Below are 23,223 nucleotides of genomic sequence, written 5' to 3' on the forward strand. Positions count from 1 at the left end.
GCTAGTCTTCGGCGACTTGACAACGGCTTTGCTGTTCGCTGGTTGAGATGAATGACGTCATGAAATATTGTCTAAAGCGGGCTAGTCTTAGGGCAACGGACTTCCTTCACGTGATTGGATAGCCCTACTTCCTTTCCTGGACAACAGTCTGTTTTACCCCATCTATCAAAGTTCTACGATGGCTCCTAATCTTCCTTGAATAGACACACCTACCTTTCGCTGCACGCAGAATCCTGAAATGGACTGGTGTCATAGCATACATGAAACTGCCTGACAGACCCTCGAAAAGGCATGCTCACTCCTATCAGGACTCGTGGACGGAGGAAGAGACCCCGACCATCCAGCGATGGCGCCCCCAAACCAATACGGTCTGGGCCTAAAGGGGGACGACCTATGAACCCGCCTAATGCCAATGGGCTCCTGTCTGGGTCGTCTCGCAGCAAGCGATCACGCCTCCTGGTGGCTCGACCGCCAGCACCGAAGCCGCGAGAGAAACTGTCCAGACTGGAGTCTCTTCCCGTGGAATTAATCGAGAAGATCTTCCTGTACTCTCTGAACGTTAACTTGCCGCGTTCCTCGCACTTTTTAGCTGCTGCAGTCTCCAGTGAGCGGATATATCGTGCTTTGACCCTGCTGGCTTTCTGGAATGACTCAATACAGGCACGGCTCGAGGAGGAGTCGGACACGGAGGCGGATACAAACGCGGTACCTGAGGCCACGAAAGTTGCGGGGAGATGGATTTCACAGGTTTTAAGGCCCTTGGAATATACCCCACTTTCGTTGGACCAGCGGAGATCTTTCCAAGTCTCGATCCTTCACTGCCGATGGTGCACCATCCACCGGATTGTGGACCATCTCCCGGATCTGATGCGCTTGACGGTTTGGCGGCAGTGGGTAGCAAAGCCAATAAACATGCCTAGTGACCAGCAGGAGGGTTTACGGCTCTTTCTCGCCCAAAAGGGAGATAGGGGCACTTTTGACGGTACTGGCGAGGGCGGCAAGGGCTACGTCTTGTCGATCGAGCCTCTCGTAAGTGTCACAATCACTGGCCGGGGCACTGACTCGCGATGGATTTTTCCAATCCTCGGTATTTTCGAGATTCCTGATAAATTCCTCCGTGGGATGAGCGAAGGGTTCAGTGAATTGCACACCCACTTTCTCGAGCTCATCCGTGTCTCTGGTGGATTAAACTCGAGATCGTTGTATCGCAATGTATTTGTATCACGCGAGGCTATCCAGCAGGGTGTCCATATGGCTTTGGTGGAACATAACGTGGACGCTCTTACAACTCTCCTCAAGATCGACGAATACAGCTTCCGCTGTGAGAATTGGACTCTCCCCTATACGCTCCCACCAGAACATTTTCGTTCCGCAGTGCGCGTTGCGCGCGATGACGCTCGTCTGTTCCAACTTCTAATTCGCGCCAGTGCTGAATCTATTCCCCTTGACGACTCGGAGATTACGCAGTGGGCGATGGAATTAGATACCGCTTTGGGCCCTTGGCTGCTAGATTTCATGATGGAGCTACCGCAGCGGCTCAGGGCAGTGAGTGCTGACCCTGAAGGCGAGGCGATGTTCTATTTGGGCCGGGCCAATGCTCAGTGTCCGATAATGGAAAGGTACCTAAATGACGTCTTGGCCGTGGATACGTTAGATCACTGGATCGGGGAGACCTCTCTCGATATCTCAAGTATCTGGGCGATTGGGGATGGTATCGGTACGAGCAACGGCTCTCCGGTCTAGTTCACTCATAACAATTATCGTCTGCTGGGCAGAAACAAGCCGATAATCGGAATGTTTACTCTAATCAGCTCGATTCGATTGTTGCCTCTGCTATGTCCCGTGCTTTACCCGTTAAGTTATGTGTGCACACATGTCTCATCCCTAGCTCACGAATCACATACGACTGCGTCCTTTGCAGGGGCTCTGGAGGCTTAACCCTGCTACTCTCCACACTGGGCTCCAGAATGCACGGCACCGGCCTCGACCATCTTGCTCAAATTGCAACATTCCAACGAGCGATGTTTGGAATGCCGCACAAACTGGTATATGATTATCCACTCGCCATCAAAACAAACACCATGATCCGCGACTTCAAACTCAATTGTGTCCTTTGTCCTTCGCGGGTTCCAGGTAGAATACTGCGCCATGTATCTCCCGCCTCTCCTCCAGGGGCTCACCCTATGTCTAGGCCTCTCATCCGCCAGACTCGTCCGCCAAACCCTCGAGTTAACATGGGAGACCGGCGCACCGAATGGCGGTGAGCCGCGTGACATGATCTTCACTAATGGACAGTATCCCGGTCCGGAATTGGTGTGGGATGAGGGTGATGATGTTGAGGTACCTCACCACCCAACCCAACACTTCCATCGGACGCTGGGTGAATTGACGAGGCGTGAATTATGCTGATTGACGCAATTAGGTCCTCGTCTTCAATAGTCTACCCTTCAACACTACTGTTCATTGGCATGGGCTGGAGTGCGTACTTTCTATCTGTGTCTGGGTTTGGTAGTGCTTTGCTTACTTGTGGTAGGATGAAGGAAACGCCATGGGCTGATGGTGTCCCGGGTCTATCGCAGCGCCCCATCGAGCCCGGATCATCATTTCTGTATGAATTCAAGGCTTATCCTGCTGGGACGTTTTGGTACCATTCCCATTACAAGGGCCTCGTGCAAGACGGCCAAGTTGGGTCGATATATATCCGGTACGTCTCTGCATCAAATCTAGATGCTGAAGAAAGGTCAAGAGCAACGTAATTTTAACCAGAGAGCAGTCGCAAACCAGACGCTCCGCGCCCATACTCGGCCATAACGGAAGACGAGAACGAGCTGGCGCAACTTATAATGGCAGAGAACAATCCGAATCTGATCCTTGTTACGGATTGGACCTATCTTACGGCGGATGATTATCATCAAGTCGAGGTTGAATCTGGTTTTAATGTTTTGTATGGGCCTCTGCCTTTTGATCAGTTGGATTGGGACTGACGGACACTAGTTGCGTGGACAGCCTCCTCATCAATGGCCGAGGCTCAGTCTACTGCCCTGGATACGAATACCTCGAAGAAGTGGGTGGTGAAGGAATTAAGGCCGTTCTCGAAGGGACTCACCTAACTGAGAAGGGGTCGGTTACTCTCCGCCTTAGTACAATTTCTGGCAAGATACTCATCCAAGCACAGCTGTCTGCAACCAGACCTCTACAACGTCCAAGGTGACTACGGAAACTGGAACATCTCCGCCGTACCCCCCGCCGTCGTCTTCGACTGCACCCCCTCTGAAGGCGAGATCACGGTCATCACCGTAAACCCAGAGGAAAACGGCTGGGCAAGCCTCAACTTCATCGCCGGCACGTCCCAAAAGGGCCTCACATTCAGCGTCGACAACCACCCAATGTGGGTCTATGAAGTCGACGGCCAACTTGTAGAGCCCCGGCAAGTCGAGATGGTAGCCGCTTACAACGGCGCCCGGTACGCGGTTATGATCAAGCTTGACCAGACCCCAGGCGAGTATACAATCCGCGCCGCCGATAACGGCGGAGACCAGGTCATGAGCGAGTTTGCCATTCTCTCGTACGCCAACGCCTACACGGAAAGTGGAGACATCCCGCAAGCCCGTCTCGGACCCCATAGCGAGGGCTACATGAACTACGGCGGCGGAAACACATCCTCTTCCACCCGCCAGCTCGTCTTCACAGAGAACCTCCCCGCCTTCGACGCACCACACCCGCCACCCCCCTCTGCATTCGATATCCCCGTGGTCACGCTGCGCACGGCCATGACCCGCGTTAACAGCTCCTACTCCTGGTCCCTGGGCCACCACGCGCTCTACGAGCCCGAAATTACATCCTCCACGCCCCTCCTCTTCGAACCAGATCCCCTCGCGACCGTCGGCGAACGATACGCCCTCTCAACACCAAGCAATACATGGGTCGACATCGTCCTCGAAATCATCGCAAACAATCACGACCCTATCCACCCGCCGCACCCGATCCACAAGCACGGGAACCGCGCCTACATAATCGGCAGCGGCGAAGGCCCGTTCACCTGGTCCTCCGTCGCCGAGGCGAGCAGTGCGCGACCTGAACTGTTTGAAGTCGCGGCGAAGCCGGCCCTGCGCGATACCTTTGTGATGAATCTTTTTGATTCGAGGCGGCAGACCGGGAGTTGGGTGGTTATTCGGTATTATGTGTCCGGCGGGAAGTTTGCGAGTCTGTTGCATTGTCATATTGTTTCGCATCAGGTTGGGGGGATGGCGTTGGCGTTGTTGGAGGGGGTTGATGTTTGGGATTCGGGAGATTGGTCGGAGCCCTACGGTTATGTTTAGCTAATAGGTGTTTAATAACTTTTTAAGTTAATTAACTGCTTCTCATGAAATAGGGCGTACACTCGTATGAATTATTAGATAATAAGTAATTAAGTCGGTGGTTGTGAAGATTAGGGTAGGGTAGGCATTACATATTCCCTAATAATCTCGCAATCCCCCTAACCCTCCCTCCCAAAGTAATCTGATACCCCGTCTCAACAACCCCCTTGCACATTTCCCATGCCCCCTGCCCATTCTCCCTCCCAGACTCCCCCTTGTAAATAGGATAATCCACACGCGGCGGGATCCTCGTCGCCATGAGTTTCGGAAACCGATCAACGCACACGGCCTTGATGTTACTCACGCCCCGGAGTCCCTCTTCGCCAGCGAACCGGCCATACCCCGACCCCTTGACACCGCCGAAGGGTAACTGGACCGCGTAGTACGAGCCGAAGTCGTTGACGGAGACCATGCCTGATTTGATTCCGCGGACGCAGGCATCAACGTCAGCAGGGTTGTAGCCGAAGACTGAGGCGCCGAGGCCGTACTCGGTTGAATTGGCGATTGAGATTGCGTCGACCACGGACGTGGCGCGCATCATGAGGAAGACCGGGGCGAAGAGTTCGGTTTGGGCGATTGCCATGGTCGGTGTGACGTCTGCTAGGAGGGTTGGGGCGAAGTAGTGGCCTAATGTGTGGGTTGGGTGGTTGAAGCGTTTCCCGCCGACGATGAGGCGCGCGCCTTGGCTTACTGCGTCGGTGATGAGGGATTCGAGGCGGTCGAAGGAGGCCGGGGAGATCATGGCGCCTACGTCTGGGGCTCTGGGCTTTTGGTGCGGGTCGTTGGGATTGGGGGTTGTGTCTAGAAGGATTGATCCGAGACGCAGGGTCTTGATTCGTGAAGAGACGATGTCGAGGAGTTTATCGTAGACGCCGGGGAGGGCGATGACGCGCTCGACGCCGATGCAGTTTTGACCGGCGGATTGGAATACGCCTCGCATTAGGACGGAGGCGATGGATGGTACTTCGTTAACGGTCCTGCTGTCGTCAAGGATGACGGCGGGGTCTTTTCCACCAAGTTCGACGGTCACAGGCGTAAGGGCCTTCGCGGCGGATTCACAAACTTTGTGCGCCACGGGTCTCGAGCCGATGAACGTTATTTGGGATATATCAGAGTGAGAAGTCAGGACGTCGGCAACCTTGGGCAAGCAGACAACGCTCTGAACGAGATCCCGGGAGTGCCCACAGCTCTCGAGCGCACCTCTAATGATATCTAGGATATAGGCGGAACTCCACGCAGTTTGTTCAGAGGGCTTCACCACAATCCCATTCCCCGCAAAGATGGCGCTAATCACCGGCGAAATGAAGTTGTGGAACGGATAGTTCCAAGAAACACACGCGGAGACGACACCAAGAGGCTCGTAGGTGACCTTGTTCTTCTTGTACATCATCAGGAAGTTCGTGGGTCGTGATTCCGGAGCCAGCGCCTTTTCACCATGATCAATTGTCCATTTCAATTTCTCCGCAGTCACGAGCGATTCGCCAAAGGACGCGTCGACCTTTGTCTTCCCCGAATCCAGGCAGCAGGCAGTCACAATTTCATCTTGATGTTCGAGAACGTATCTGAGGAAAATCCACAATGTCAATCCCGGTCCAGCAAAAAGTATACCAATGGAGGTCGATGGCCTTAACGCACTTGAGCAGAGTCTTGAGTACCCTCCGTCGTTCGGCGAAGCTAGTATTCGCCCATTGCTCCTGCGCCCTCTTCGCTGCCTGTACGGCCCGGTCGATATCATCCGGTGTCGCGGGCTTGATTCCGGTACCGAGGACTCGACCGTCCGCGGGACAGTAGTTCATAATCAGATTCTCGTCCCATTGCTAAACACAACAAGCTCGCGTTAGCTTCATATCCCTGGCCACACAATCGAAAATAAAGTAACTGGCAGATAGGCGCTCCATGGCACGTGGAAGCTCCAAAAAACAAAAACTCACCCCGCGAACCTGTCCCTCAATCACCCTCCTCTCCTGACTGCCCTTCGGCAGATCCTCCCATTTTGTCCCGGCCCAATTGGGCTCGATTTCAGGCGGACGCGGTACGGTAAAGGACACGGGGTCCTCCCTGCTACCTGCAATAAAGAGGTAGCCTAGAAAGACGGCGCTGAGCGAAAGGACTGCGATTCCGAGAGCGTGGGATTGGCGATGAAAGAGCTCCGCGAGGAGCTCGACGAGCGGGAGGAAGGCTGGAGGCAGATACGGGGTCAGGGCCTCCATTGTTATGCGCTCGCACGGGGAATTGAGCGTAGAAGGCTTGTGTAACGCCGGTTCTGAGGGTGTTGAGAAAAGAACGCAGACGTTGAAGAAAGGGTGGTCCGATCTTTTGATCTGCAGTTCCGATGCGCGCACGTGCCACAAGCTATACAAAAGGCTGTCCCAAAAGCCCATTGAACAACAGCTCGAACTATCCAGGTTGATTATATTTGCGAAAATACTGCGTTGGTTTAATGGGTTGAATTATCTCTATTAATTGTCATATCTATGGCCTGCCGTAATCTTGTAGCTGAGCCTGCACCAATCTAGCAGAATCATCCGGCGAATACTATGTTGGAACTCCTCAGCGCTCTATTTCTTCGACTTTCTCTTCTTTTCGCCTTTCTCCTTCACAGGTGCGCCCTTTCGTTTCCCGGTCCGTGTAACAAGGTGATCGATCACGCACCCCTCGTCCCAACCCGCAGAAGACTGCCCGGTGATGGCCCGGCAGCGGGGACATGACTTGCCATGGCGGATAAAGAGCTGGTGTAGAGAGTACTTGAGATGATCCGGAATCCGGACCTCTAGATGGCTGAAGGCCGTGATCTCCGTGGCCTTATCTGGAGGCACCCAGTTAAGCCACTTGCAGATGCGGAAGATATGCGTGTCAACCGCGAAGCAAGGCCGCTGGAGACAGAAGAGGAGAACGCAGGCAGCGGTCTTGGGTCCTATACCGGGGTACTTCACGAGCTCTGTCATCGCTTCTTCCGTGCTAAGGCTGTGTAGGTGGTTCAGGGACAGGAAATGTTGGTCGGCGCACGCGATCTCGTACTGCTTCTCGCCTTCGGACTTGTCGTCTAGCTTGGAGGGTTCGTCCTTGACGAGGATATCCCTTCGTTCTTGGTTCTCCGCGTAGACCATATCCAGTATCGCTTTTAGGTTCTTGCTCTTGATATCCGCCAACCCGCCTGACTTGATCGCTTCGAACACGTCTTTGACTGATGCCTGACGGACGGCATCCCAGTTCACGCTACCTTTGCCGATTCCTTCTTTAAGGATACCGAACCTCTGGACAAGGCCATTGAATGCCATGGCTGAGTTCTTCCCTGTCGTTGCGCCACTAAGCAGAGTCCGGATTAGGGCGTCAAGCACAGACGGAACCTCGCCGCAGCCGGTAACAGTCAAAGATGGCTCGGGGATAGTGGTAGGAGGAACGACTTCCCCATGGATGCTGGACAGAAGTGTATTAACCTCTTCGCATTCTTCTGGGGTTGGGTGAGCCCACTCGGGGAATGGGGTAGTCCCAGGTGTCAGGCCGTACGAGTTGGCTTTCTTGATTCTCTTCTTCTTCTCAGGTGTCGGTTGACCTAATGTCATGGTAGCCTTGTCAACGGCACTCTGCAGTTCGCCCGTAAGGGAATCTGCGTCTTCTTCTTTGACCTCTGCTTTGTTGATTCCATTCAGATGAGCATCTGTCTTGGGGAGGACTAGCACAGAACCGAGATTATGAGGAAGCTCATTCAGGTCATTGGGGCGGAAAACGCTATTTTCCTTCCTCTGCGTTGTTTTCTTCCTCTGGCGCTTATTGACCGCATTGGTATCAACATCAGCATCAGCATCAGGGGAGGTGGTGTCATTCTGTTGCTGTCGTGCGGTTCTCAACCGTGTTACTCTCCCAGAAGTCTGGGCTGAGAGGGAATCAACCGCTGCGTCTGGAGCCATGGGTGTAACTGTAGCGGATGCAGTTGCAGACAATGAAGTCTTTCGGGCTGCTGCAGAACGTGTCGAGCGGGCCATTTTGATGGATTCCAGCGATATGCAGAGATAAAGAAGCAATGAGGACAGTTTTCTTGGACCGCCGATGAATCGCTAGGAATCTCCATCCATTTCAAAAGTACTGCAAATATCGCAGATGAATACAGGCAACGACTGATAAATGTTGATGTTGATAGCTTGGCAGAGTACGAGGTGAAGATGGAGATGCAGTCAGGCCATCACATGATCAGATATCTTGAGCAGCTCTATTTCGTCTCTATTTGCTAAATGCAAGAACCTTTATATGTACATCAAAGATTATACCTAATCTTCTGGCCCTCGTATCTCTCGTATGTTTGAAAATTGGTCAGACGGCCTCCCGTATCCCCTGTCTAGCTGCTCCAAACTCCGAGACTCCAAAAGTTAAAGAGATTCCCGTCTGGGGGTGGACGGTGAGAATTGGTAGCTAAATGACTAGTGGTGATCGGCGATGTTGTGGATGCTAATGTCCATGCGATCCTTGACTTTTGGGGGCTCCTCCTCCTCGACGGGGGGAGACTTGTGAGAGTTGTAGACGCCGGCTTGCGGCACCTCTGACTCGCTCGGGTTCCCAGCGGGGATGATTTCGCCGTTGGACAATTTCACGCCGTTGGCTGCAATCTGGAAGTCCGTTTCGCTGGCGAAACCGTGCGTGACGGCTTCTTTGGCCCGGTCGACCGCTTTGATCTTCCGACCTTCGCCCCTGATTTTCTCCAGATGGTCGAAGTATCCGTCGGACACCGGTGTAATGTAATCACCACAGAAGACACCGACTTCGAAGTTTTGCGGCTCCTCTAACCCGTTCTCCTGGGCGATTTCGGCGCATGCTCCCTTCAAGTCTTCTAACGTTTGGTAGATAACGCTGTCAGCGCCGATATGCTGGGCGATGGTTTCGGCGTTGCGGTTGTGGGCTACCAGCTCGCTAGGCGACGCGAGATCGATGCCGTAGATGTGAGCATGGCTATGAGAAGTTAGCAACTTTAAAAACGCCACAAGTGGTGGAGTTCAACGGTGCCCGTACGTGATTGCTGGAGAACAGCTGGCAAAATAAACCTTCTTCGCACCGGCTTCACGAGCCATCGTGACGATTTCCCTACTTGTCGTTCCCCGAACTATGCTATCGTCGACTAGAAGGACATTTCGGTCCTTGAACTCGGTTTGCATAGCATTCAGTTTCCGGCGGACGCCCTTCTGTCGGGTTTTCTGTTCAGGCATAATGAAGGTACGGAACACGTAGCGGTTCTTGACAAAGCCCTGGCAATAGGGCTTGTCAAGATACCGCGCCACGGCGGCAGCGGAAGTTGTTGACGTCTCAGGGATGGGGATGACGACATCAATGTCCTTGACAACGTCTGGGCCGAGGGTGTGGAGGATTTTCGCCGCAAGGCGATCGCCCATTCGTTGACGACTTCGGTAGACGCTGATACCGTCGATGACGGAATCAGGTCGAGCGAAGTAGACGTATTCAAAGATATCAGGAGCATAGGCCTTGCGCGGAGCAACTTGACGGAAGACGGGCTTTCCGCCCTTCTCGATCAGGACGGCTTCACCGGGCTGGAGATCGCGCATATCCGTGAAACCAAGCTGATGCAGAGCAACAGATTCGGAAGCCATCATGTAGTCCGTGCCCGGGCCATCAAGCGACGGCCGGGAGCCGAGCACAAGTGGACGGATGCCGTAGGAGTCACGGAAGCCCAAGATACCGAAACCTAGGGTTGTAAGATACCGCGTTTATAGTAGAAGAATCAAGGAACCTTACCAGCCAACATCGCGGTGCATGCCCAACCACCTTGGCACCTGTCATACATCCTGCTCAGGGCGGCAAAGACATCTTCCTGATTGACACGGGCCTTCTTCGTTTCGCTCAACTCATCCGCAAAGATGTTCAGCATCAACTCGCTGTCACTATCAGTGTTGATGTGACGGTGGGCCTCGAAGTCGAGATATCTTTTCAGCTCGGGCGCGTTGATCAGATTGCCATTGTGCGCCAAGCAAATACCGTACGGACTGTTCACGTAGAAAGGCTGCGCTTCGGCATTCGCACTACTTCCTGCAGTGGGGTACCTCAGGTGGCCGATTCCCATGTATCCGGGGAGGTCCGCGACCCGGGCACCGTCTTGGAAGACCTTGGCGGCCATTCCGTTCGCCTTGAGCTGGAAGATGCGGCCGCCTGCCGCGCATGTTGCAATTCCGGCAGCATCTTGACCTCGATCTATTCATTTCCTGATATCAGCTGAATGCCCACTTGACAAATCGTCCGTAGACAAGAGGCTATATCTGCGACTCACGTTGCAGGAGGTAGAGAGCTTCATGGAGATCAATTGCGGCGGAGGAGGTCGGGCTCGCCTGAATCAAGGCAATTATACCACACATCTTGTCTAACGGGAGTAGTTACTGCAGATGACAATATTGTCAGCGGAAATGCCCCAAGCCCAAACCAATGGAGACGAAAAATGCAATGAAAGAAAGCTTTGATCAGGCCGGAAAGTGTCCGCAAGAATGCTTAGGAAGTCTAACATCTATAAAAAAAAAAAACGGAAGAATCATCATAAAGGAGGGAGGGAAAATCAACACCAGACAACACAAATCGAGATACTCACATTCCCGGCAAGAAAAAGGCAGAGGGACAAGTCCTGAGCGCACCGAGTGGTGGGGGTCTGGTGGGCGAAAAAAACGCGAATCAAGGGAGCGAGGTCGGAAGTGAGCTGCTATGAAGACATAACAGAGCCTGCACAGGGATGAGGCCCAGGGTCAGGACTCAGGACCACGGAGGTATGGGAGGAGCAAGAGAGTACATGGTGAAGAAGAGTCTTAGGAGGGGAAGGAGGAGCGGGAAGACGCCGGCCTGATCTTTTTGAATTCCAGCTTTCTCCAAAGAAATTTTTCTCCGCTAAACCGCAACGAGGCGCGTGATTCGCCGAACCAGGAAAAGTCCAGCAGGTCGGAACAAGTTCGGATGCTGAGTCATTCATGCATGAACCATGGTTATAACACTTTCTGTGTATGCTGATGTTAGAGAGGGAGTGGAGAGAAGTGTGAGAGAAAAGAAGTCAATTTGGTGGTACAGCCTACTGTTGATTGTGCGTTGGGTAAGTTGCGTTGGGGGTGTCTGAGGGGACCCTGCTCCCTCTCACTCTGGATTCTATATCGCCTCACTTCTTCCTCAAGTAGATTGGATAACATCTGAAAATCCAAGTGCCTAAGACCTTGCTTTCGTTGAAGTTCTACAACGGTTTGGGGTGGAGGTGGGGACATCGACTGTATAAGTTCGCTTCTTTGATCTATCACTGCTCGGCTTGACAAAGGTTTATATCTTCTACAACACATCCCCTGCGTGAAAATGAGATATTCTTCAGCAACCAGCCAGTATCTCTTTCTCTCTTGCTCTTTTGTGTCCTTTACATCCCAAGCCTCTTCTTCCTATCAGCGTACTTAACTGTCTCAAATTCTCTCCTCTCATCTCTGCCTATTTTACTCTTACAACTTTCCGTCGAACACATCTTTTCTTGTGTCTTGAGTTCATCTTCGCCATCTCGTCTCTAAGACTGGCTGTAGGCCTACCTATTCTGTTTGCGTCTTCTCTTACCTCATTCTAACTCACTGAGCTCCCCTTGAGATCAGCATCATGGAGGATTCCGAGCGGCCGGCACTCATGATCGAGGGTGACGAAAGTGATGCAAGCAGCGTTACTCTCGACAATCTCAGTGTCGACAATGATCCTGATAGATTGTACTTCTTGCGTGAAGGTTCACGTACAACGACTCCCTTTTCATCAGTACCCCCAAGAGAGGTCGTCGATCTTACCGGTGAAGAAAAGTTCCACGACGGCGACTATGTTACGGACGAGTGCTTCGAAATCTTACGCGAAGACTGGGATCGCGCCGTGCGTGCGGCAGAGCCTCCAACGCAAGATGAACCTTCAACGGCGAGAAAATGTCTGGAGGATGTTTGCGTTGAAGGGATAATATACATGCCGGGCCAGTCACTTGAGCTTCATGATGACACCTTCCTTCGTATATCCTCTGTATGGGAAGACCCGAAAGGGGAAATATTCTTCAAGGGTCGTCGTTTACTCAAAACCAAGAACCATGCCGGAACGTATATTCCGAAATGGCACAATGAGTTGGTTTGGGTTGACAACGAAGACTCAGATGTTCCGCTAGGCATTGTCAAGCGGTTTGTGTCTATGCACTTCACCAATCATTGCCATGTTAGCAATGATCCGCAGAAACCAAGAAGCGTGAACGACCTCTTCTGCCGACTGAAAGAGACGCTCAACATCAAGACTGGGGCTGCCTCAGTTGAATATTTGGCTTTTGACGAGGCTGACACTGAGTATCGGGTGGAGCCGAGTACCCTCAGAGGTTGGTGGCGCGGGGAAACTGCCGCATTTGGCGGCGATGAGAATCAACGGGCGCCAATCGTGGTTTTGGATGAGCTCGAGAACGACGAACAGGCGGACCCGGTGGTGGATCAGAAGGTTCGTCGAAAGTACACCCTCGGAGATGGATTCTGTGGTGCCGGGGGGGTCTCATGCGGTGCGGAAACTGCTGGCATGCGAGTAAAATGGGCGTTCGATCTCTCGCACCATGCCGCTGCGACTTACCGATTAAACTTCCCGTTCGCGGAGTGCTGGACGAGCGACATCTTCAACTTTCTGACAAACAACGAGGGATATCTGAAGGTAGATGTTACCCATGGCTCTCCGCCATGTCAGACGTTTTCACCGGCACATACGATTGAGAGCGCCAATGACGATGCGAATTCCGCCTGTATCTTTTCTTGTGGAAACCTCATCCGTAAAGCAAAGCCTAGGGTCCACACGATGGAAGAGACGAGCGGGCTTTTCGAGCGACACAAAGAAACGTTCTATGGAGTCATCCACGACTTCGTTGAGATTGGGTATTCCGCTCGCTGGGGACTTCTGAACTGCATGGAGTATGGAGTACCACAGTCGAGGAAGAGGCTCATCATCGTCGCTTCTGGGTAGGTGTTCGCTGTTGGTCGCTGGGATTCAAGGAGTTTGCTGACTGTGTATGTATCACCCAGGCCTGGAGAAACCTTGCCTCGAATGCCGAAACCTACTCACGGCGTACCCGGCTCTGGTTTACGCGACTTGGCTACTATCAACCAAGTGATTTCGAACATCCCCGCTGGGACTCCGGACCATGATGTTGGAGGCGCTCGAAGTCGCGGGTCGCTGCTCTGGAGAGCTCCATTTGATGCAAACCAGCAGGCAAGAACGATAACATGTGGCGGCGGGGAAAATAACTATCACCCGTCAGGACAACGGGGATTCACGAACCGTGAGTTTGCGTGTTTGCAGACGTTCCCATTGAGTTATCGATTTGGGCCGAGAGAGGTGCGCAAGCAGATCGGGAATGCTGTCCCGCCGTTATTGGCCAAGGCGATATACACAGAGATTATCAGATCCCTGCAGGAAACAGACGAGCGAGAACTGCGTGAGAGCCTTGGTGTCCGTGAAGACCAACCACATGCGCGGCAGGGGATGAGCTAGCCGCGGGATCTCAGAACGCCGACCGAGTCCTCGGCGAAGAAAGATCGGAATTCGGATTTCTGAGGAGAAGGCTTTGGAGAGACGGGTTAGATTTCCCTTGAGCTCTAGATAGATACGACACGCCCTTCAGAAGAGGGGTTTCGAGAGCTCAATGGCAGGAAATAGATATGTAAAAAGTGGTGGTGTGTGGAAAGCTTGGGTGGTGGTGCGGGGTACCAGAGCTCTCCTTCCACCTTGGAAGGCGAGGAAGAAGGGCCGAAAAGCGCCATTATCAGAGACAAGAGACGGAGGGAGAACAGACGGTAAATACGAGAGAATGCATTTATTTTCCGAGATCGGATGGGAAAGTCACCGAGTGTAACCGTCGGGGAGAAGTGGCCGGGCCAGAGGCATCTCAAAAGCGGACGAGACGGCCTCCCTCGCCTCGGTCCAGTCGGCCGTAGCAGGCGAAAAAACGTCAGGGCGGATCTTCTCCTCTCCTCCTCCTCCTCTCCCGTGCAAGAACCGGCTCTCTCCCTCTTTTCCTCCTCTCCCTTCCTTCCGACCAGGCGCCTTCTTTCCCTTTCTCAATCCCAATTGAGTATTGCTAACCTTTTCTCTCCATCTCTCTTCACCATGTCTGCCTCTTCAGCGCTGAGACGGCTGACCCACAGGTCTCCCCGCACTCTCCAGTCCCGCATCGCGTCGCTGTCTCGGGCTTCCTCGTCTCCCTCTCCCATTGCTCTGACCAGCGGCAGGCTCGCTTCGTCCCCTGCTCTGCCTCGCGTCTCTCGATTCTCAACCATGGCGTCCTTGCAATCTGCCGCCCCGATCCCCGCTGCTGCCCAGAAGGGCTATGATCCGGAAATCAAGGATATGGCCGACTACATTCACAACTACAAGGTGGACTCTGATCTCGCGGTATGGGCTCTCTTCCTCTCATTGGTTAATATGTGCTGCGGGATATGGTATTAATCTTCCCATTAGTTCGACACCGCCCGTTTGGTTTTCCTTGACACCCTCGGATGTGGTTTGGAGGCTCTCAAATTCAAGGAGTGCACCAAGCTCCTCGGCCCCGTTGTGGAGGGCACTGTTGTCCCCAATGGCTCTCGCGTTCCCGGTACGCCGTACCAGCTGGACCCCGTGAATGGTGCCTTCAACATTGGCGCGATGATCCGCTGGCTCGACTACAATGACTGCTGGCTTGCAGCTGAGTGGGGGCATCCTTCCGACAACCTTGGTGGTATTCTCGCTGTTGCCGACTGGATCTCCCGTACCAACCGCGCTGGTGGAAACATTGCCGGCGGCAAGATCCTGACCGTCAAGGATGTCTTGGAGGCCATGATCAAGGCTCATGAAATCCAGGGTGTTCTCGCTTTGGAAAACTCCTACAACAAGGTGGGTCTTGACCACGTTGTCTTGGTCAAGGTTGCCACAACTGCTGTTGTCTCCAAGCTTCTCGGCCTCAGCGAGAAGCAGACCGCCGATGCCATCACCCAGGCGTGGGTTGACGGCCAAAGTCTCCGTACCTACAGACACTCCCCCAACACCATGTCCAGGAAGTCTTGGGCGGCTGGTGACGCTTGCCAGCGTGCGGTCAACCTCGTCTTGAAGGTCCAGAAGGGCGAGGGCGGCCTGCACACTGTTCTGTCGGCTCCTGTCTGGGGATTCTACGATGTCCTGTTCAAGGGCAACAAGTTCAAGTTCCAGCGTCCGTACGGTAGCTACGTCATGGAGAACGTTCTCTTCAAGGTTTCCTATCCAGGTGAGTTCCGTCCCTTGCGTAAGTCGTGAGGTTCGCTGATTAGTTCAATAGCCGAATTCCACTCCCAGACCGCCATCGAGGCCGCCGAGATTGTCAACGAGAAGCTCAAGGCCCTGGGTAAGAGCGCCAAGGATATTAAGGAAGTCACCAACCGCACCCACGAGGCTTGCATTCGCATTATCGACAAGCAGTTCAAGGCTATGGATAACTTTGCGGACCGTGACCACTGCGTTCAGGTAAGATATACCGAAATAGAAGTCGGTAAATACTAACCTCTTCTAGTACATGGTTGCTACCATGCTCGCCTTCAACCGTCTGACAGCTGCTGACTATGCCGACGGCTCCGAGGCCGCCACCTCCCCTCTTGTTGAGGATCTACGCAAGCGCATCCGCTGTGTTGAGGACCCCAAGTTCACCCTGGACTACCATGACCCTAGCAAGCGTACCATTCCCAATGCCCTCACCGTCACTCTCAACGACGGAACCGTCCTCGACGAGGTTGTCGTTGAGGCGCCTCTCGGCCACCGTCTGCGCCGTGAGGAGGCCAAGCCCGAGATTCTCGATAAGTACCAGCGCCACCTGCAGGCCCACTACGACCAGGCTCGTCTCAAGGAACTCGTCGATCTCGGCAACAACAAGGCCGCCCTGGAGGCCTACGAAGTCGACAAGTACGTGGATCTCTATGTCAAGGACCAGATTATTGCTCCGTCTTCTTAGGTTTGCTATTGGTGCTCCAAAATTAGATTTTACAATTTAGGCATGCTGAGTATCTTTGGGTCATCTTTGGAGGTCGTTGGCTGTGCCATTTGCTGTTTCACAAAATATTTATAGCGTGTACTATGATTAGGAATAAGATAATCTATCTTCAAGGCAGAGAACGCTCGATAGTCCATAGGCGATAGCACTCCAAGTTATCTCCTGCCAAGGACCGACGGATTGAAAAATGCTTTTCTGGTCACAGTTTCATCAGATACTTATGCTTCGAGACAATTCTTCTGTGTGAGGGGTTGGACCCCAAGATTTTGACTATGTATGTCCACATAACACATAGACCTGCTGCGGTGGACGGTACTCGGGTATGGGTATTTTGTTTGTTACGGGCAATTAAGTAGTATCAGGCTACCAGTTTATATGAGGCACGAGTTCTGAATCTTAGGGCCATTGCACCATGGTATCGTTCTTACGTATGTTCTCGACTGAATGAGACTGACTTCGACAAATTTGCCTAGAATCTTCAACAACGATAAAGACTGTCTCTGGGCGCTCATCAGTACAAGTCACAACAGAGCCCATACATGCATCCACGATTGTCAATTCATCGAATATCGGTGCCGAATGCTAACGCCTGCGCCTGGGTCCTAAAGCGCAAGCTTGCACCCCTCAATATTCGGCTCCTGGTCCTGGTAAGTCGGATAACATGACCGCTGACGATCGGGCTTCAAAGTCCTCCCAAACACGCGTCGCAAACCCGTCATCCTCGAGAAAGTGGCATGCGACGACGGCCATGCCAGCCGCGCAATCGATTGCCCGCGTATACGCTTCACGGGTCCCTGCGCCGTCAGCGAAATGTGGGGTGTGGTTGCCTCCCTTCGCGGGGATGGTGAATATCCCGTGGAATCCTGGGACAGCATATGAGACGTTTCCTGCTTATTGTGTTAGACGGTGGTGCTTCACAACAAAATGGAGAAATTGCTATTGGTGTAGGATATGACGGACGGACGTACCCATATCTGTCGAGGCACTGCCGTTTTCTCCGGGGGGAGCAGTGAATAGGACGTGGTGGTCCATTGCTCGCATGGCGGAGACGTAGCTCTCGCAGATGGGTGTGTTGGACTTTACGTCTGCGTATGAGAGACCCCTACATAAGTCATACTGCGTTTTAGGCCGACGTCGCGAAGAATTGGGGGATTCCATGGGCAAAACTGACCATTCAAAATCCACTTTACACCCCGTTGCAGTCGCAGCGGCCTCGAAGCACTTCACGACCTTCTCGGTCAATGGCTTCAGAGATGCAACGGTTGGTGAGCGGATAAAGTACTCCACGCTCGCAGACCCGGGGATAATATTGGGCCGGCTGCCGCCGTTCACGATGATCCCGTGGACCCGCTGAGAGGGCTGGATCTGCTGTCTGAGAAGAGAGATATTCACGTATGCTGCGACGACTGCGTCGAGGGCATTGATGCCCTCCCATGGGGCGGCCGCCGCGTGAGCGGGCTTTCCGGTAAAGGTTACCGTGACTTTGTCGTTTGCGAGGAAGCCGCCTGCGGGCGCGGTGGCTAGACTCAGGAGCTCCGGCTTACCGGGTAATATGGGCATGGGATGAAGCATTAGGCAGGCGTCGACGTCTTTGTATGCTCCATTGTCTAGCAGGCGTATCTTACCGCCGCCCGACTCCTCCGCGGGTGTTCCGAGGAGACGGACCGTGTAGGTCAATCCATCGGAGGCGACTGCCTTCAGGGCTTCACAAGTCGCAATAAATGCGGCAATTGAGCTAGTCGCGATCAGATTGTGACCGCAGGCGTGGCCTATGCCGGGGAGCGCATCTATCTCTGCATTGAAAGTTAGGACGCGGCTGTTGCTCGCGTCATCGTCGTGCTTGTACTCGATCTCGAAGGCTGTGTCCAGTCCGTATGCGTGTCTCCGGACAGTATAGCCTGCCGGCTTGAGCCGGTCGAATAGATCGCAAATGTTATCGTGCGCTTTGTGTTCTTCGTAGCCGAGCTCGGGGTTTGACCATATCTTTGGCCGTCAGATCCGTGACGACTCGACGTGGGGGGGGGGTTTGGGTATTTCGGCTTACTTTGTGGTTTATGGCTTGGAGCTCATCATTGTACTCTCGAAGGGTGTCCTGCACCTTCTTTATAAAGCGTACCTGCGAAGCTGGAAGGTGCATTGTGCTGCTGATATCAAGGTCCAGTCTGGTGGTGGATGAGTGACGTATCTCCGAGGTCGAGTTGGAGACTGACGTCCTCTCGCCTGACTGCTGTCCTTGAGGCACACTTTGGTTCCATGATGCCAACAACAGGGTCCCTCATGACACCCGAAATGGGCCGCGAGGACATTCCGTTCTGTTCTATTACTCTGCTTTGTCTCTGACTTCTCCAGGCCATTGCAAGCCTTGGAAGTCCCAAACAGGAAATTAGAGTACCACGTGATTTACCCTCGACCTCTTCCTTGGCGCCGGCGTCTTTCTTCGTCTTCGCCAACTGCCCAGTGCACAGAGAATCATCTCATCTCCTGCAAAATGGCCCTCCGGCTTATCAGCATTGGGCGGCCACGGTCTGGAAACTTTACAGCCTTCGTTTCCAAACGGGAAATACGAAGAGACTGACCCCGAGCTCCGGCCGAGCGCCGAGCGTGTCGCCTTCCTGGGCGGAGCGAGACGACCCTCAGCATCCCCACCGCATGATAACGCTGGATGCTCCACGTGCCAAATTCCCGCGATGTGATACGACAAAGGGAAAATGCTCATTTTGGACCCAAGCGGAAACCTGGAGGCTTTTCTAGGCGGGCCCGACTCCTTGCGAGAGGCCCTGTTGATGAATCCATCCCTCCCAGGACCGCAGAGAAAGGACCAATTTCATTGACTCCGAGCACGTTGGCGTCCAGTGCCTCAGTTGTCCTCTTTGTTCCCGCCAGCTGGTCCTACTGTGTTCCGAATGGCACCTTGGCAATGCCTTGGTTTGGGTTATTGACTGCCACCACCGGCTGCTCTCGGCGTATTCGCCGAGATTCCGCTCTTGGAAAACCTTGGCCCTTTTGGCGCCATTGGCCTTTTTTTTTAGAATGTTCCGCCGGAAACTCATGAAGTGCGCCATTCTGCCCGCATCAACCACAGAATTCATGACCTTCCTCGCGTCAGCGTGATCGCCCTGAGGATCCTGTTTCCTCAGTGCTGCCCGTTTATTGCGGAGTGTCTGACAGGAAAACCTCCCTGGTCTTCATGATATCTGAGCGGCGAGGATGATGTGACATCGCGGGGCGGAACACGTCTAACTGGGTTGAGTAAAATCAGTCTGAAGCAGCACCACTGCCATGACTCTTCGCATTCGCAGTGCTGAGGTATTGCTTCCAGATTCGTAGGAGGACGAAGAGGGTTTATCTAAGAGATCGACTTTGACGCGGGAGATCCCAATTCACCAATTGTGAGCCGTTTCCAGCGCGCGATCTTTGAGAGCCAGGGACATCCGGGCCTACTCGTATCCCAAATGCCGAGTAGAGCTTCACTAACAAGTAGTTTTCTGGCAAATGGCGTACTCCAGGGCGGACGCTCGTCTCCGATTCGGGTGGTATAACTGGAGGAGAACGGCGCGGGAGTCATCTGAGGGGTGATTGAGGACTACAGAGAGTCGTCTTCCCACGAGACGAGAGATATTCGGCGATAGCTCAAGTGACACGACTATGAATCCTCTACTACTGGATGATGGGGCACCGGACAAAGTCCAAGATCAAGCAATAATTCGGAACCAACTGCTAACAAAAGAGCAGGAGGGACCTCTCTATCTGAGGCTCCTCACCGTTTAGGTTCTCAGAACAACGCACCTTAATCACCAGTATCCGCGGCGAGTCATATTACAGGCACTTGATTTCGCGTGATATATACTCAATCGGGCATCAATTACTCTGAATTGAATCTCCATTTCTCTCTTTCGAACGTCTACCCTGCTTTCGAGGTGTTCTGCAAGCCTGCAGCCTAACAACGCAAATTTTTAACGTGCCCGCCATCCCGCATTATTGTCGCCTGGCGCGGCTGTCCTTCATGGCTGTGATTCTAGATCTCGCCTAGAAACTCAGTTCAAGCAGAGAACCGCACCTGACCCTCTGCATATCTTGGTGTCTCTTGTTGTAGGACCTGCAAGCTCGGAGGACAGACACGTTCCCTAGCCTTTGGATTGGTGCAATGTGAGCGGCTGCAGGAGCTTGGATGCACCAGGGCACAGACAATCAGTCCAGTCAATCGATTGGGTGAATACTAAACTCATTTCGGAACTTGGCCGTGGTTTTGAGGAGGACACCTGGGAAAAAACCCCTCATGTCCGATCTGTAGTGGGTTGGATAAAGCATTGCGATTGGCAATGCTGCTGAAAATGCGGTCAAGAACTGAACATGGGACGCCATTATTGGACTGGAAAATGGAGATTCTTGCAAGTTGCCTGCAAGCTCGCCCTGAAGCTGCCGGTGGAATCGGAATCGAACCTGTAGACACCAATCTGCCGCCAGCCGTCCGTGTAACACAGCGCTCCACCTTCCATATTTGCAGAAGTTGCTATCTATCCCCTTCAAGGATCCACTACAAATCTGATACTTTGAGCAAAGAGAACAAAATCACACTGCATTACACTAATCACGCAGGGAAAGTCGTCACTTGACCGAATCCTTCCCTGCACGACAAGTTTCTCTCCCAGGGGCCTAGAAGGACCCTCCGCAAACAAGCAGATAAATCTCAACCACCTGCAAAATCGAGTCTGAATTCCTATCCTTTACCCTGCATATCCTAATCCGTTCCTGTCTAGTCAGGAGCCCTGCCTCTGCTCTTTCGCACGACTGGATTAATGAGATCGCCAATCCGATGCCTTTGGCTGGGACAAACTGCGAACTTTTCGAGCTCAGCGCAGGGCAGTCAATTTGATCTGCATGGAAGACTTTCCCGTTCGCTTTCGCACAAGTCCGGCCACTTCGCCAGGGACATGCGAGGGAATCCGTCCAGTGCGATCCATACAGTCTTTGCTTCGACCTTCTCAGCGTTGACACCATACCCAGCCGAAGAATACCTGCGGAGTAATCCAAGAATACCAGAGCTATTTCCTCGAGAGGGATAGACTCCAGAGCAGCGCCCGGAGCCCGAAATTCAAAGAAATTAATATAAACCAGACCGGCGATGTGGTAGGTCAATCCGTAACTGGGACTGGGCCCTGTTGGGCGACTGTGGGGTTTGGAGTTAATAATGGTATATGTTGTCGTTTGGTTCCATGGGGCGTTGGGCCTTGCCAAGTATGACCGGGTACAGCCTTGGAAAAAGAGAATCAGGACCTGGACCTGATGAGTTTGAGATGGGATGGCGGTCTATCTACATCTGGCTCTTCATGAGTCTGCTTCTCAAAACTCCATCCTGGCTCGGTCGAGATGACGGACGTCATTGCCTTGTCCCCTCTCCTTAGCCGGAAACGAAAATGTAATGACAGTGAAATGCCAAGTCTAGGCCCAGCCCAGCCCGGCGCATCTCATATCCAGCAACAAGACGAGACTAGACGACAGCCTTGGAAGAAATGACCGCATGGAGCAGTGGTCATCATAGGCCGAGGGAAATATGTGGGGGATTTACTCGGAGAAAATGAGCACATCCGCACATATTGGGCACCTGTACTGGCGATACTCGAACCATGATGCAAGGCAGCCCGTGTGAAAGGCGTGATTGCATCGGTTGAGGATCGTCACTCCACTGGTTGAACCCGGGCTCCACGCTCGGCTCCTCCTCCCTTCTGCAGTAGGTTCTCGAGGCGGTCGGTTACGGTCTTCGTCTGTCGTTATTGTCGCGGTGCATTGATCGGAATGTGAGATGTGTGCTGCTTCCGGAGGAGCTAGAGAGGGCAGTGGTCTGTGATGATTATTGCTGCGGTCTGGGGGGTTCTGTATGGTGGAGCCAGAGGAGGGCGATAACGTCGAGAGTGGGAAGAGGGATGTGAGACAGATGGGGCTGGAAGGATTGGTCAACACATGCTCATTGGTTGGCGTGGATCAGCCCTGGGAAGGAGGGGACCAATGGGGGAAGGACGGAGGGTGCCAAGGCACCCAAATCCAGCCCTGTCCCCGCAATCTTGTCGATGGGGCCAAGGCTGAACCGAGCGCGGGTCCAGGGCAGACGGAAAGAGAATGGAAACGGGACGGGAAAAGAGAGCACCGGGACTTACCATGATTCGTCTGCGTATCGCTCAAGGTGCTCGGATGTTGTTGTTGTTGTTGCTGTTTGCTGCTGGTCCAGCCATCTTTGCACCGAGACCTGCCGTGTTGTGCCATTAACCTCGAGACAACGAAGTTCGTCTGCGTGCCTTTCCGCTGCCCTGCGACGGTGACGCCGCATAATGAAGCTGCGTGTTTGGTGTGGGTTAGCAATCGGATTTTCGTGTGTCGCGTGCTTCTGGAGCAGGGGTACGGGGAAGAAATGATGTGGTCGGTCCCGAAAGTCGTGCCCAGGATTCGAAATCCATGGAATATTCTGTAGTACAGCAGGGGAATGTGTCTGGGTGACCATCGGGAGGGGTGTGCAGTGCAGGGTGGAGGCAAGACGGGCAGCCGGATTCAATTAGTCTGAAGATGGAGGAATATCAAAGCCAGGAAACACGTACAGCGGGATAACGCTAATGGCGCCAAATAGAAGCACAGCTCCAATAACGACGGCGATTAGATTATTGTTGGCCTGGTTGCCCGCCATAGTCGGCAGAACGACGGGCATGCGAATACGAAAACAGTTGGACTAGCAAAGCGACATATCCAATGATATGGCGGGGTGTAGCGTGGGGGGTTGAGGTCGGATAAGTCGGCTAGGCGGCGACTGCGTTCGCATCTGACGGGTCGAGACTCGGAGACTGGCGATATGAGACGCCTGGGATCAGTCGAGTGGGGGGG

The 23,223-nt window shown here is 53.3% G+C and overlaps 8 protein-coding genes across 8 annotated transcripts; 4 read left to right on the forward strand and 4 right to left on the reverse strand.

The window, feature by feature from the left end:
• Window positions 1-176: 176 nt before the first annotated feature.
• Window positions 177-2,073, forward strand: BJX67DRAFT_160306 (uncharacterized protein). Its single transcript, XM_071024936.1, has one exon. The coding sequence runs from the start codon at window positions 292-294 to the stop codon at window positions 1,741-1,743; it is 1,452 nt and encodes a 483-aa protein (XP_070890360.1). The 5' UTR covers window positions 177-291; the 3' UTR covers window positions 1,744-2,073.
• Window positions 1,505-4,326, forward strand: BJX67DRAFT_342125 (multicopper oxidase). Its single transcript, XM_071027984.1, has 6 exons — window positions 1,505-2,340; window positions 2,423-2,478; window positions 2,534-2,704; window positions 2,774-2,944; window positions 2,995-3,120; window positions 3,176-4,326. The coding sequence occupies exons 1-6, from the start codon at window positions 2,149-2,151 to the stop codon at window positions 4,317-4,319; spliced, it is 1,860 nt and encodes a 619-aa protein (XP_070890361.1). The 5' UTR covers window positions 1,505-2,148; the 3' UTR covers window positions 4,320-4,326.
• Window positions 4,327-4,369: 43 nt separating this feature from the next.
• Window positions 4,370-6,626, reverse strand: BJX67DRAFT_342126 (Aldehyde/histidinol dehydrogenase). The gene has a single exon (XM_071027985.1). The coding sequence runs from the start codon at window positions 6,091-6,093 to the stop codon at window positions 4,447-4,449; it is 1,647 nt and encodes a 548-aa protein (XP_070890362.1). The 5' UTR covers window positions 6,094-6,626; the 3' UTR covers window positions 4,370-4,446.
• A 290-nt stretch (window positions 6,627-6,916) lies between these two features.
• On the reverse strand, window positions 6,917-11,069 carry BJX67DRAFT_389037 (uncharacterized protein; the record flags this gene model as incomplete). The annotated part of the gene is made up of 5 exons (XM_071034440.1): window positions 10,627-11,069; window positions 10,098-10,550; window positions 9,360-10,047; window positions 8,825-9,299; window positions 6,917-8,305 (listed from the first exon to the last, which is right to left on the reverse strand). The coding sequence occupies exons 1-5, from the start codon at window positions 10,709-10,711 to the stop codon at window positions 6,917-6,919; spliced, it is 3,090 nt and encodes a 1,029-aa protein (XP_070890363.1). The 5' UTR covers window positions 10,712-11,069.
• Window positions 11,070-11,319: 250 nt separating this feature from the next.
• On the forward strand, window positions 11,320-14,021 carry BJX67DRAFT_369608 (S-adenosyl-L-methionine-dependent methyltransferase; the record flags this gene model as incomplete). The annotated part of the gene is made up of 4 exons (XM_071030785.1): window positions 11,320-11,339; window positions 12,044-13,324; window positions 13,388-13,800; window positions 13,987-14,021. 4 exons carry the CDS (start codon window positions 11,320-11,322, stop codon window positions 14,019-14,021), a joined length of 1,749 nt encoding a protein of 582 aa, XP_070890364.1.
• Window positions 14,022-14,639: 618 nt separating this feature from the next.
• Window positions 14,640-16,317, forward strand: BJX67DRAFT_377165 (putative 2-methylcitrate dehydratase; the record flags this gene model as incomplete). Its single annotated transcript, XM_071032040.1, has 4 exons — window positions 14,640-14,756; window positions 14,823-15,600; window positions 15,652-15,836; window positions 15,883-16,317. The coding sequence occupies 4 exons, from the start codon at window positions 14,640-14,642 to the stop codon at window positions 16,315-16,317; spliced, it is 1,515 nt and encodes a 504-aa protein (XP_070890365.1).
• Window positions 16,318-16,971: 654 nt separating this feature from the next.
• On the reverse strand, window positions 16,972-18,755 carry BJX67DRAFT_160347 (M20 family metallopeptidase). Its single transcript, XM_071024938.1, has 4 exons — window positions 18,401-18,755; window positions 17,528-18,339; window positions 17,325-17,458; window positions 16,972-17,243 (listed from the first exon to the last, which is right to left on the reverse strand). Exons 1-4 carry the CDS (start codon window positions 18,491-18,493, stop codon window positions 16,981-16,983), a joined length of 1,302 nt encoding a protein of 433 aa, XP_070890366.1. The 5' UTR covers window positions 18,494-18,755; the 3' UTR covers window positions 16,972-16,980.
• Window positions 18,756-21,838: 3,083 nt separating this feature from the next.
• Window positions 21,839-22,929, reverse strand: BJX67DRAFT_160342 (RING finger protein). Its single transcript, XM_071024937.1, has 2 exons — window positions 22,509-22,929; window positions 21,839-22,294 (listed from the first exon to the last, which is right to left on the reverse strand). The coding sequence occupies exons 1-2, from the start codon at window positions 22,847-22,849 to the stop codon at window positions 21,919-21,921; spliced, it is 717 nt and encodes a 238-aa protein (XP_070890367.1). The 5' UTR covers window positions 22,850-22,929; the 3' UTR covers window positions 21,839-21,918.
• Between the last annotated feature and the right edge of the window lie 294 nt (window positions 22,930-23,223).

Source organism: Aspergillus lucknowensis, assembly GCF_044049455.1.
Source record: "Aspergillus lucknowensis strain CBS 449.75 chromosome Unknown BJX67scaffold_3, whole genome shotgun sequence".
Classification (NCBI taxonomy): domain Eukaryota; kingdom Fungi; phylum Ascomycota; class Eurotiomycetes; order Eurotiales; family Aspergillaceae; genus Aspergillus; species Aspergillus lucknowensis.

Bases quoted from the DNA above. Each gene is read 5' to 3' on its own strand.
- BJX67DRAFT_342126 (XM_071027985.1), bottom strand. From the start codon at position 6,093: ATGATATCGACCGGGCCGTACAGGCAGCGAAGAGGGCGCAGGAGCAAT.
- BJX67DRAFT_342125 (XM_071027984.1), top strand. From the start codon at position 2,149: ATGTATCTCCCGCCTCTCCTCCAGGGGCTCACCCTATGTCTAGGCCTC. The intron at 2,341-2,422 runs GTACCTCACCAC...TGACGCAATTAG, and splicing joins ATGAGGGTGATGATGTTGAG to GTCCTCGTCTTCAATAGTCT. The intron at 3,121-3,175 runs GTCGGTTACTCT...ATCCAAGCACAG, and splicing joins ACTCACCTAACTGAGAAGGG to CTGTCTGCAACCAGACCTCT.
- BJX67DRAFT_160347 (XM_071024938.1), bottom strand. From the start codon at position 18,493: ATGCACCTTCCAGCTTCGCAGGTACGCTTTATAAAGAAGGTGCAGGAC. The intron at 18,340-18,400 runs GTAAGCCGAAAT...TGACGGCCAAAG, and splicing joins TCCAAGCCATAAACCACAAA to ATATGGTCAAACCCCGAGCT. The intron at 17,459-17,527 runs GTCAGTTTTGCC...TGACTTATGTAG, and splicing joins TGTAAAGTGGATTTTGAATG to GGGTCTCTCATACGCAGACG.
- BJX67DRAFT_160306 (XM_071024936.1), top strand. From the start codon at position 292: ATGCTCACTCCTATCAGGACTCGTGGACGGAGGAAGAGACCCCGACCA.
- BJX67DRAFT_160342 (XM_071024937.1), bottom strand. From the start codon at position 22,849: ATGGTCACCCAGACACATTCCCCTGCTGTACTACAGAATATTCCATGG. The intron at 22,295-22,508 runs GTAAGTCCCGGT...CAATCCTTCCAG, and splicing joins CGATACGCAGACGAATCATG to CCCCATCTGTCTCACATCCC.